The sequence below is a fragment of the Leuresthes tenuis genome, unplaced genomic scaffold (assembly GCF_036924035.1).
Source record: "Leuresthes tenuis unplaced genomic scaffold, fLeuTen1.0.hap1 SCAF_6, whole genome shotgun sequence".
In the NCBI taxonomy this organism is placed as follows: Eukaryota; Metazoa; Chordata; class Actinopteri; order Atheriniformes; family Atherinopsidae; genus Leuresthes; species Leuresthes tenuis.
In genome coordinates this window covers 22877012-22890179 of record NW_027325360.1, presented here as the reverse complement: position 1 = coordinate 22890179, position 13168 = coordinate 22877012, and the positions used below count along the sequence as shown (strand labels likewise).

Here is a 13168-nt window from a genome sequence, read left to right as displayed (position 1 = left end):
TTTCTCTTTTTTCAAACAGTTTAATGCAGTAACAGCATCAGTGGGTAACAAAAGTTTGGTCATTGATTTTTGATATATCACTCAATTGTGGCTTTGAAGAGAGACAATACTGATTTGTGTGCATATTGCTACAGGGATTTAATGTTTCATCTAAAAATGGTTTAAATGTGGAATTAGTTGTGCACTGACAATACACTTCCAGGCTATTATACTTGTGGCAATACTAAATTCATGTCACAGTAAAATAAGAAATTACAGTACCACTCTATGCCCAGTACTTCAAAGACTTTTGTCACTGTACTGTCAGCAATACCAGCTGGTAGGACATTACTGCTTTGAAAATCTTTTGGACATCTCTCTCTTTTCTTACTGCAAATTCTGCTGAAATGTGGTCTAAATATGTATATAGCATGTTGAAAATGAATCAAACAAAATTAGAAAATACTTGGTTTATCCAAAAGTAAAAATATGTAGACTCAAGAGTTAACATGCGTTAATATGTGTTTCAACCTTCTAGATGCAGCCATCACCTGTATGCTTATTCACTGCATGTCAGATCTGACCTTATGAAAAATGCAGAAGGAAATAAGAGACGCAGGGCTAACAAAGAGCAGCAGTAACTTGAAGGGTTGTAACTTAAAGACAAGTTAAGCATTCAGGGCTTAGTCGTTTGCATATTCTCCGCATCTAACCCTTCCCTCCTTCTCACTCTTCTTCCACATCCTGCATTCATTAAGTACTTCTTTCGAGCCGTCTTCATCTATCCTTCTTATTATACTCACCTTAAAGGCTAAATTACACTTAATCTTGAGATCCATTAAGTAAAAAAGTCTACCTTGAGACTAGTTTTCACAAATAATCAAAGCCAATATTTGCTCTCAAAAGCAAAAAAAAATAAAGGCCACTACATGGTCTCACGGTAGAGAATAAAAAAAATGAGATATAACCAGAGTAAAACAGACATTTTGATATCATGGCTCTATCATGGCTCAGTTTCCCACCATTTGAGGAAGAAACTGGAACAGAGCCAAAACACAACTCCAGTAGAGGGAGGACATCAAGGGATTGGGGTTACATAGAGGGTGAGCCTTTAATTCTTTTTCCACTATTATATCAGGACAAAGTCTCCAGCCCACAAAAGTAATACTGATTAGTACTGATTATAGTTTTTCTCACTCTTCATTAAATGAAGTGATTTACAGTCTCACGGCTTGTGGCTTATGAAAGAAAGGACCCACATTCTCTGCATCTCAAATAACTGCAGAATTAATTCTTAATGCTTTCTAGCCATGAATTGATCATGAGCATCAGTAGAGGATGTGGATTTGATTGACACTGTAATCTAATGTCAGCAGCGTTATGAGCTTGTTGACTTGTTGTCTTACAGGATTTAGACACAACTCATGTTGCTCCATGGCTACACTTCAACCTCACAGATCTTATAGTTCAGTAAAAAACTTCCCCAAACAAACATCCTAATATCTAAACAAAGGTCAATTAATTCCCAGCAAGGTAATGATGGACAGGTATGCTAATCAAAAGGCTGGCTGGAACATTCAGTGCTCCACAGGGCACAATCAGCTATTGAGACACTGAATATGGCCACACATTTATCAGATTATCAGATATCTGATAGGTAATGAGGCTCAAATCAGATTTACCTGTAACAAATGGATTATTCCCCTCTATCTACAAATTTATATATACATTATGAGAAGTTTAGATATGTAAATACAGTAGCTGAAACAGAAATCTGACTGTTTAAGTCCAGCTCGAGGTGAATGAGCAATCCATTTAAGCCATGCCAGTTGGGTTAAATGGTGTCCATATCTAATTAATTGGCTACTTTGGCCCAGACACAGTTAGGGATAGGGGAGTTCAGCATAAGAGGCCACAGGAAAAAAAAATTAGAATTTAAATTTTATATATCTTCAAACACTGAAAAATAAACCGACTTGATAAATTAGAATATGAATTATTGTTCAAAACATGTTTACATCAACATGTTATTGAATATGTTTCTTCTTATGAGTTGTGGTGATGTGAAAAAATTTGATCAAGGAGAGGAAATATCTCCATACTGTCTATACTTTAAATATGTGGTGCAAACTATTCCAATTTCTGATTAAATTTCAATTTGCTACTTTCCACACGTATGAAAAAGTAAAGGAAGATTTTTTTGCATTTTTTGATTTCATTGGACTAATAATAATCAGAATTTGTTCTTTTTTTGATAAATGGTTGGGATGACACTTTATGGTAAAAGTATGAGATTTTGACTTTTTGGCAATACATACCTAAACCAATTTTTAGAGATGGTTTATTTAGGTTCACGTCCACTAATCTATGATAAGACAGAGTATAGTCAGTGAAAAATTTGCTCTGCCAAATAGTAGAGCAGGATGTTAAAGGGTTAACTAAATCAGAAATTCAATAATGAAGGGTTTTAAAAGACACTGTAGAAGTCCTTTATTGCAGTGTTTAAAGAAAATGATACAGCTGTTGACACTTATTTGGGACACAAAGAAGCTTCTGATAATATGAAACACTGTAAATATTAATTTATAACACAGTATAGAAGAATCAAATTCTACTTGGGAGAAACTGTCCTCAGGATAGCGTTCTGATTTCACCTGCTTCACAGCTAAACATTTGTGAAGCGCTTTCTTGTGACTTTGTTTTCACTTTCTCAGTGTCTCTGCAGGCTCGGTCCATGATGCATCCTGGGTTCACCTTTCTGAGCAAAACCAGGCAGGTGTCCAGCTGTCCCATGGTTGCCATGGTGATAGGTCCTGGACACAGAAGCTCTAGCTGGTTGTTGGCGTTGACTCCCACCGACTCCAGATGAGGGAGGAGGGTTGCGTCCAGTCTTACCATGATAGAACCTCTGACTTCCTCCACTGTTTAATTCATCATCTGTAAAGAGAAAGGTAGAAGAGGAAAAAAAACAAACATGTATCATTTCAGATTTGGGATTGCATGTTCTCATGACATTATATATGAATCCAATGCCTTTTCTGATTCAACCCCGATTCCAAAAAAGTTGGAAATTCAAACTGAGAACAAAATACAACCATTAGTACATCTCGAACCAATAAAAAAAGTGTTAGAAGCTAGGAATTTGATCATTTCATGAAAGCCATTACCTCGTCTTCAATGTGATGGCAGCAACACATTTCAACACTGGGACAGTGCAAACAGAAGACTGGAAAAGTAACTGGCACTGCAAACAAACAGCTGGAAGACCATAATACTAGTCATTAGGAGATGTGTTTTCAGATGTGTTGCTGTCATGAAATTTAAGATAAGAGATGGGATGTCTCATTTTCAACATTTGATATGTTTTCATTGTTTTATTTTGACTAAAGTATTGATTTATGAGACTTTTAAATCACTGCATTCTATTTTTTATTTATATTTTACACAAAGAGTGAAATCAACTGAACAAAAATAGCTTTACACTGGCTGTGTCTGTGTGTAACCATGAAGGTACTGAAAAAAAAAGATATCTGGATGCAGAGTTTTCACCGTAGAGACAACTGCCACATATTACTGATTTTCTGCATTACAATCTGCTGTAGCATCACTTCAAAACAGCAACTACAGCCTGAAAGCCAACAACCTAAAATGAAAAGGTTGCATGAGGAGAGACGCAAGAAACACAAAGTATGAAATAAGTTGAACAAATTATTAGGGAATAAATTGATGGAGCTAAAAAGAAAACAACAATTTTGGGGAAATATCAAAAGAAATATAAAATCAACTCAACCTAAAACTGATGTAAAGAATATAATTTATTTGTGGCCTTCTTATTTGATCAGAAGGCCACAATCAACTGAATACATCCCTGTACTTTGTACTTACATTCAGGTTTTGAAAAGGTGAATTGCAGTAGTAATTCCATCCTCTCTCTCTCATTGTTCTTCTTGGTAATTATGTGTTTTTATGCAGTTACAACTTAGAGCTCTTAAGACTCACCCTCTTCACTTTGGAAGGAAGCATTGTTGTTCTTGTGGCATTCTGTCACCTGTGAAGCTTTTCTGGCCTCCTCCAGATCCATTTGAGCTTTAAGTGCTGCTCGTTTATTCTTCTTTTTGTTTTCCTCATTTTGCTTGAAAAAATTAAAACATCATAATATTCAGTTCAGTCAGAGTACAAAGTTACAACTGTACAATACATTTTTCTATTCAGCTTCCGCTCTTTTGAATACATTTGGTTATATATAGTATGTGAACAAGTTTCTGCAAACTTTTACTCTGCTGCTCTCTGCTGGACTGATCACAGGTAGTCTATGTATGCACCTGCACACTGAAAGTCTTATCATTGCTAAGTTCAAATTAATTCTTAACACAGATAAGACATCAGTATTAAATATTGTGACAAAGTGGTCACATTGATGCTTGAAAATTTTTGGACTTGGACCATGGTAGAATCTATCTACTGGTATCCTCACAATTTCTGTGTGAAAACTATATCCATTCAAATACGTTCAAAATCCACAAAAAGCTACCAATGGCATATAAGAGGAAAAACAAAGTCTAATTTTGGTTTACCGTTTGTAGTTTTTTCTTCAATTCCACATTAGCTTCTTTGTAGCTTTTGGATGTGGATTGCAGGTAATAAATGGCCAGTCTGAAAGATAAAAGAAGGAATGATTAGTTCCTTAATCTTTTCCACTAAAAATAACGTATGATAACATACTGAATTATATCTATTTTGTTACAAATATGATATATCCACATGGTCTGCTGTTGACTCACACCATAAGCAGTATGAAGGGTAGCACCAGCCCAGGGTTGGAGGCATAGCTGAACACTTTACCAAACCAGGCAGGAAAATCAGACTCCAATGTCTCATGGATCACGTCAAACATGCGGTTCTTACCACTGTGGAGAGAAGGTGGTAATTGCAACGAAAACACAACTAATCATATTCTATAGACTAGATCCCTTAAATTTGCATCAATACCTGAATGGTCCGCAGTCAAATGAAGGGGGAATGGAGACAATGGTGTAGATAGCAGGCAGTGTGGACAGAAACAGGATGACCAGCAGCATGGCCATGTAGAAGTTGTTGGAGCCTGAGGCTTTGAAGACCCTTTCCTGAGGCACATTACAGCACATCACAGCCCAGCACTGCAGGTACATGGACACATGGAGCCTCAGCACATTTAGGGCAGGCAGGCAGGGGGCATAGAAAGCACCCATCCTGAAAGGAAAGGTTGGACATTACTATGTGTCATTTATCATTGCTTATCGTGTTTGTCATTACACAACAGCTCTGCTGGTTGTGATTAAAAAATAGAAAAGAAAAGATGCTTCCAGATCCAACTGATTTAAATATGCACTAATGTGGTATTCATACCATATCATTCCTTGATTGAAGATAAGGCCCAGGACGTTTCCACTGACATCAAATTCGGAATAGGATGGCTTTTCAAAGTGTCGCAGAAAACAAAATGGTAGTTCTGTTGCCATTATTTTTAAAAATCATCACTGGAAATCACCTTCAGGGAAACATTCACATTTTCAGTGTATGTTTAGGAGGTTATTAAAATAGCAACTCACAAATCCAGCCTCAAGGTCCCAGCACCAACAATGATTAAGAAAGCGAACAAGCACAGCTCTCAGAAAATCACCAATCAGCAGCGTGATGTAAGTTGTCATAGTATCAGATATGATCAGCCGGACAAACTCCTGCAAAGGTTGAAACATTCATGTATAATGTAATATTGCTATATAATATAGCAAAATGAATAAAGTATGAAATACAATATAGCCTATATTGTATTTCATACTTTACTTATCTATATCACCTTGGACAAGGCAGGACCTGAAATTTCTGAAGTTTCTATGAGCAAATAGTATATGAAACTTCATAATACTGTACTATGTTTAAAACAATATGTGACTGCAAATAAAAACAATGTTTTCTCTTTTCTGTTTCAACATCTGTTCTCATGAATTACTAATAAGGTGCTCTATTTCAATGTAATATTGACCTCTTTTGTAGCCACAAGCTGTAACAACAATTGCATCACACGGTTGCATAATAGTTTAAACACACCCATGTGCACTGACCTGCCCCACCATGGTCTCCCAGCACGGCCCTCTGGGCACATCAGCAGGGTGGATAGTGGTGGGTGGAGCAGTATAGTTTTCCAATACTGTGCCATTGTAGAAACTGGCTTCCCACGTGGTTATATTATACTTTACAATTTTTTCCTCTTCTCTCTGAGGCAGACACGTTTACATTAATCATAGTGTGATGATGCAGTCTCGCGCATCTATGTGCATAGGTTCTCACTTTAAGGTTGATCTCATCCATCAGTGCAATGATGAAGGTGTAGAGGTTTCCCAAAAAGAGGGCAAATATTCGACCCAGTTGCCACTGCAGGGCGACTCGAGGGTGGTAGTTCTCCAGGGTGCTGATGACGTCGAACAGCATGGGGCAGAACATTCCCAATAATGACATGACCATGTTCACCTGAGAAATGAAAAAGCCTTAAAGACACCTGGGATTTCATGAATACTTTTAGTATATGGCCTATGTATGACCATGTATGTGGTGGCAAATGTATCTCTACATCTCTGGATAACCAGAGAGTTCATACAAACTGTGAAGTAGGTGTTAACTAAAAGCTGACTCATTTTAGGTGTCATCTAAATGTGACAAAAAGGAAAGTAGTTTTCATTGCTCAGCTGGTGAATGTGTTTTCCTGTTACTAAATTCACCTAAAGATCTGGCAGACCACAAGTTTTTAGGTTTGGGTAAAAATAACCTCAGTTAATGATTTTGTACTGCTCATTTGCAAGATATTGCAACACTCTTAAGAGTTAAAAATAAAAGCTGTGTACGAAATTTGATTTGTATTTTTACCATGTAGTCTTCACCTTGAAAAAGTGAAAAAGGCATACACAAAATGATTATACTCTTCCACAATGTATAGGTTAAGGAGTTTCCCACATCTTTTAAAAAGCTTTACCAAATGGTGATATGGTAAAATGTACATCAAAGCTACATAACTTTCAGAGCAACTGATCTAATTATCAACTATTTATGTGACGGCCAGGACTTCCACAGCAAGCATTTTGGCTTCTCATAGCAGGAAAAACACAGGTGCAATGGTTACATTAAACATGACTGCATTCAATAAAGGTGACTTAGTTCTAGTGACCCTTTACTGTGCAATCTGGCCAACTATCATGGCTTAATGGGCCATTTATCGTAACTGAGCCAAAACAAATATTTAACAAGTACAAGTAATAATCTAAAAAATATCCTGCTAAGGTGCTTTAACATGCCAGTCGACATGGAAATGCAAAAAATAGGGAGATATTGGCTACATCTGTACTTTTGCTACTGTTTAAATATCAAATACCACACATTATAGATGTCTAAATAGTAAATTCATTCAGGAAGATCTTGTCTCTAAATTATTTGTGCACTGGTGCTGAAGGATTTCTGAACACGGTAGACTTTTCCTTATTTTGACAAGTCTTGTAAATAGATTAGATTTATACTTTACTCATCCCACACAGGGAAATTTACTTGTTACAGAAGCATAAAAGAAAGTGTTGTATACACTATAGAATTAAAGTAAAAAGGGCAGGAACACAAAAAACACAAAGAACTATCTGTAACCTACACAATAAACAAGAAAACAATCAACCTGCAAACAGACAATGTGCAAAAACAAATACTGAGGAAAAGAAGTGACGTGATATAAAAAGTATTGTAATGTAAAGTGACCATAATATAAGTAATAGAAAAACTGTTTAAAAAGTATCAATGGTATTAAATGTTGAATATCAATAAACTTTTTACAGCTGAATGGAGGCAAAGCTAAAGTTCTTGTTTTTGGTACAAATACTCAAAGGCAGAAAATCTGTTCATGCCTGTTTCCACTGTTTCTCTCAGTGAGCAGGGATCACAGTGAAGCCTTGGCATTATTTTGGACACTACTCTCAGTTTTGACCCACGGTAAACCTTTATTTGTAGGACCACTTCAGTTAATTCAAAATGCAGCTTCAAGAATTCTACTCAAACGTGGAAACATTACTCCAGTACTAGAGTCCCTCCACAAGCTTCACACTCAGTACAGACTCACCTTTACAATCACCAATTCATAAAGCACTTAACAGTTTGGCCTTTTGCATCTGTGACTTCCTCATTGTGTATAACTCAATCAGGTCTCTCAATCAGATGCAGATATTTTAGGTGTTTCCAGAATTAAATACAAATCTGCAGAGGGTGCCTTTGGTTACTGCGGTCCAGAGCTCTGGAACAAACCACCTGCTGGATTTTCCTGAGAAATGCTCTTATGTATGCTGTTATGATTGTTTTAAGTCATGTTAGTTTTAACATTAAGTTTGTGTATGCTTGCATATAAGTGTGTTAGTGTATGTATATATGTGTCCATGTCTGGGGCTGTAAATGTATGCTTATGTTTATCTATGTCTATATGAATTAATTAACTGTTGCTGGTTTTGTCATACTTTGTCTTTCTATGTTCAGCACATTGGGTTTACATGTCATAAATTGTGCTGTATAAATAAAATTGCCTGTCTGTCTGTTTCTACCTCATTCCTTTCCCACCAGGTGTGATTCTCCAGACCATCCAGGGCAAACTTCTGGGAGCGCCGCACTACAAAGTAGATGAGGTATCCACTTCCTGCTAAGCAGCACAAGACCAGGAAGTTTGCCAGTACCCGCAGAAAACGAGTCAGGTGGATATTGTCGTCCTTATGGCTCTCCTGCTCCTCCAAGATGGCCTCCTGGTGATGTTTCAGAAAGGATATGGTGCTGCTAAATGGAATTTACTTTTACAGCAGTCTCTAAACTGAAAATCCATAAATCAGCAGCAATTACCTTGAAGCTGGTAGTGATGGAGGCAAACTTGTTATCGGCAGTTTCTGGATTTCCTATCAGATAATCCCAGCTGGTGAACATCTTCCAGCTGAAGTTGAAGCTGTTATCATCTCCGATCCCTGACTCATTTGCATTACGGGCCATCCTACATTCACAAATAAATGCACTCTCATTAAACTCAGTACTACTCTCATTTTGCTCATTAAAGAGATGCCTTAATTGCTTATATGCATAAAAAACGTACGTTCTTATTACAACCATGTAGCTATAAGCCACTGTGCCCACCCCAACTAGGAAGTATGACAGAGGCATACGGAACTTGAGCCAGCCAATGGCACGCTGGTTGTTGTAGTAACCATAGAAGAGGACTGAATACTGAGCGTAACCCTGTGGATACAAGATTTAATTTATTTTCTAAACTCTGGGATGCAAAACTTTTAAAAACTGGCAATGCACATAGAATGCTAAATTTGAGATGAGCATGGATTTGTGCGCTAATAACTGACCCCAAAGTCCCATAAAACAGCAAAGTCCATAGCACTGGCCTCCTCGGCTCTAGGGACAGTCTTTCTTGGGGTGCTGCCGTAAGGCCGACCCATTAATGCCTGTTAGCAATAATCAAGGTAGAGAAGAAGCCTTATTGTGAAAAAAATCCTCTCCTCAAATGTTACTATGGCTAAGATACAGAAGGTGCTATACCTCTGGTACCATGACCAGGCCAAAGGTCAGACCAAACAAGATCATGTTGATGCCGTACATCCATCTCAGGAAGATGAAGTATGAGGCAACAGAGGAGCCGAAATGACCTGAGTGGCAAGGGGAATAGAAATGACAAGGATCACTTTTAAGGAGAGCAAAGCTGAGGTCTGGTCTTTGCACAACATAAAATATATGTAAAACATAAAAAAAAAACATAATTTCCACTCAAAGACTGCTCTTTTAGTCTTAGAAAACATAAGCTATGAAAAGTAGACAGAAAAGTTGAGACTATGAAGGACGATTGTTTGGGATTAAATCATAAAGCAAGCTTACTTTCAATCTCTTTTATTTTCATCTCCCACGGAATGCAAGCAGTTTTGAAGTTTTCAAAGTCTCGCTGAAACTTCATCCACCTCTAATGACATACATTTTCTTTAAAAATGTATATTTATTTGCATCACTTAGATACAGTAATAAGAATAAGTGAAAATCACTGTGTACTTGCCTTGGTCATCATGACCTTGTATGCATAAAGTTTTCTGCCTTTCCCTTTTCCCAGAGCGCCTTCATATTTCTCCACAAACTCCTGAGACTCTCTATAAGAAGGTACATATTCTGTTAAAATGTCACCAGATGAAACCTTGAATGGCAGATGAAAATTGAAATCTGGTCATTCTGTTTTTTGTTTTTTTCCAGTAATAAATTAAAGTACCGTAAAGTGACAAGTTTCTTTTTCATTGGCCAGGGTTTTCCCCTCAGACTTAGGATCAGTTTCTTCCTCTCGTCCACTGCCTCCTTCAGCTTCTCCAGCTCCTCCGGGGACAGGCACTCTGGCTTCACCTCCTCATCCTCATTGTCCTCATCTTCGTTTTCATCTTCCTCACTAGTGTCCTGTTCTGAACTGAGGCATTGAAGACTGCAATGTTGGTGAATTGATGAGACATTTTCCATAGGAAACTACAGAAACTACATGTCATTGAATACCTTACCTTGTTTTGACAACCTTTTTGTGCTTTGTCCTCTTCACCTCCTGTGCTTTCTCTTTGACTTTATATTTACTTGCATTCTCTTTCTTCCTCCCTTTTTTGGCACTTTCATGTTTCTTTTGTCCCCTTTCATTTCTTTCTTCAGCAACTTTCTCTTTGTCATCTTTGATCTTTCTTGTTTTCTCATTTTTGACATTCTTCTTTGTTTTTACCATCTTGTCCCTTGTTGTCTGAGTATGTTCCCCCTCATTCATTTCTCTTTCTTTTGTGTCTTGGTCATTTTTTGCTCTTCTTTTCCTGCTTCTCTCTTTTTTCTCAGATCTGGTCTGGGATTCCTCTTCTCCTTCTACTGATCTAGATGCTTTCTTTCTGCCCCCATCACCTTTCGTTTTCTTCCTTTCTCTATGTGCGTCTCTTCTTTTTCCGCAGTGGCTTTCCCTCTGATGTCCCACTTGGAAATCTTCGTAACCTTTTGTTGAAAAATATATTTTGTTTTCCTTCAGTAGAACCATTAGCACAAACAAACAGATATTATTTACTCAAATCGTTGCTCTTCACGGTCATTTTACATCTCCTTGCTGATAAATTATAAACTATAAACCCAGAACCACCCAGTTTTCTTACAGTAGTGTGGAGTTTGTTACTGCCACTCATAAACTGTAGGTGTCATAATCCTGTTATAACCTGTGGAAATGGTTGTAGTATAGAGTAATGGAGGGGGGGGTATCTGGCCAAAACAAACAATTCCTGCATCTAAAGTACTATAAACCAATAGTACCAATTAAATTTAGATATACAACTGTGTAAAAATGTCAATAGAACATAAACAACCTCTTGCTCCTTTAGTGACCTCAGCTTTATAAATCCAGCCCTTGCTTTAAAGCTACAATGCCACACTGAACCCTTTCACTGATTGAGCCAAACTTACCTTATTGTGCACCTGGCACTATTATACTGCTCTAAAGAGGGATAAAGAAGAAAACAAAGAGGGCCACTGACAGGCTGAACAGATATTTATGTAGTAAACCTTTTGATGTGTGTCCTTAGTGTAACCGGAGTGGGCAGCATGCGGGTCATTACGACCGGGTGCAGCAGAGGAGCACAAAAGACACAAACAATGGCCTAATGAAGGGAGACAGGGTGGCCAAGCCCACAAGGACAGCTAAGGGCCAAGGGCCAGCTCCCAAAAATACAGGAGAGTGGGTAGCAGACAATGTGTGAAGTGAAAATATTTGTCTTTAATTTAACCACTAATCCTCTGGAAATAATTGTATGTCCAACCAAAAAAAGGTTCAAATCATTCATCACAACAACATCACAGAGACTAAGCAAAAGGTCTTACTTGGTGTAAATTATTAACATTCACCGGTATCAATATATTATCTCATGAACATGTTGACATAAACAAAACTAAAAGAGAAATTTAAAGAGATTCAGTCTCCCCTTTTTTTTTATCAAACTCCTGCAATACATAACATAATGTATGAAGCAGAGCAGCAATTTTGTGGAAGAAATATAAACATGGTCATGGCCTTACTGTCATCCTCAGAGGCGATCAGACTGTTTCGAGGCATCTTCCTCTCATTGTCTTGTATCTCCCAGAAAAGTGGCCTCGCCAACCAAAGGTGATGCGACCTGGGAATGAATGAGCTGCAGGGTTTCAGTGGACTCGCTGCTCCTGTATTTTCTGCATCTCAGGTAAGGATGCACCTTATCCAAGTCTATGTGCCTGCCATGAAAATGAAGAGTGTGTGTGCATGTGTGTTGAAGGGCTGGTGCATGATGTGTACCTTGCATGAGAAGTTTACTTTTTCCTCGCCACCCATCGACCCGAAACAGGGACAATGATAGCCTGGAAACCCTAGAGCTACGCAATTTCACAAACAATCAATTATTCAAAACAGTTATGACTGCCTTTATGCGGCTGTGTGTGCATTTGTGAAAGATTACAAGTGTGTGTGGATGTGCACTTCTAAGTATGTGGGTAGCAGGCCAAAGTGACAATCAGGACTCTTTGTACGATTGTTTTCATTGTATCAAAATAGATGACCAGGGTTCAATGAGAAGTGACTATGAAAAAAAATCACTTTCACCTTGTGTTTGTAGCTGAATGACTTCTGGATCAACAATTTGATAATTTGACCAAAATGGCTATGGTTATGTCACGCTTTATTATCGTGGAAATATCTTTCTAATTTTCGAGATTCTTACACTTGTCAGCCATCAACACACTCAAAAAGGCTGTGTTACGGGTATAGAAAAAAATAAACAGATAAACAAAATTGATGTAGTTAACAAGAGAAAATATATGTCAGAACATATCAGTATCAGTAAAGTGAACTGGCATCTGCTTACTGACATGATGCTGTACATAAGGAGCATCCCAAACAGGTCGGGTTTTTCAGAAGATGAGGAGCATTTCAAGACTCTGTTGCAAAGTGTTCAACAAAAACATTTCATGATTTCACTGCTCAGAGAATCTCTGTAAACATGAAAAGATGCCAAAAAAAAACAATAAATATTAAATAGCTGTGATATTCTCACCATCAGGCAGCACGTCATTAAAAAAAAAAATTCAACTAAAAAACATACATAAACAAGATCTGAAAGGC

At 37.6% G+C, this 13168-nt stretch overlaps 1 protein-coding gene across 1 annotated transcript; it reads right to left on the bottom strand.

Moving 5' to 3' along the window:
- Positions 1 to 4538: 4538 nt before the first annotated feature.
- Positions 4539 to 10915, bottom strand: tmc1 (transmembrane channel-like 1). Its single transcript, XM_072387013.1, has 15 exons — positions 10283 to 10915; positions 10076 to 10166; positions 9904 to 9985; positions 9571 to 9677; positions 9378 to 9476; positions 9116 to 9258; positions 8872 to 9016; positions 8583 to 8777; positions 6307 to 6486; positions 6081 to 6233; positions 5568 to 5696; positions 5365 to 5432; positions 4969 to 5208; positions 4761 to 4886; positions 4539 to 4632 (listed from the first exon to the last, which is right to left on the bottom strand). The coding sequence occupies exons 1-15, from the start codon at positions 10519 to 10521 to the stop codon at positions 4539 to 4541; spliced, it is 2091 nt and encodes a 696-aa protein (XP_072243114.1). The 5' UTR covers positions 10522 to 10915.
- Positions 10916 to 13168: the final 2253 nt, after the last annotated feature.

Excerpts from the sequence above, each read along its gene's own strand:
- tmc1 (XM_072387013.1), bottom strand. The coding sequence starts at position 10,521 with ATGGAAAATGTCTCATCAATTCACCAACATTGCAGTCTTCAATGCCTC. Across the intron at positions 5,697-6,080 it reads GGGAGACCATGGTGGGGCAG|GAGTTTGTCCGGCTGATCAT; the intron begins GTCAGTGCACAT and ends CAACCTTTGCAG. Across the intron at positions 4,887-4,968 it reads TTTGACTGCGGACCATTCAG|TGGTAAGAACCGCATGTTTG; the intron begins GTATTGATGCAA and ends TTCTCTCCACAG.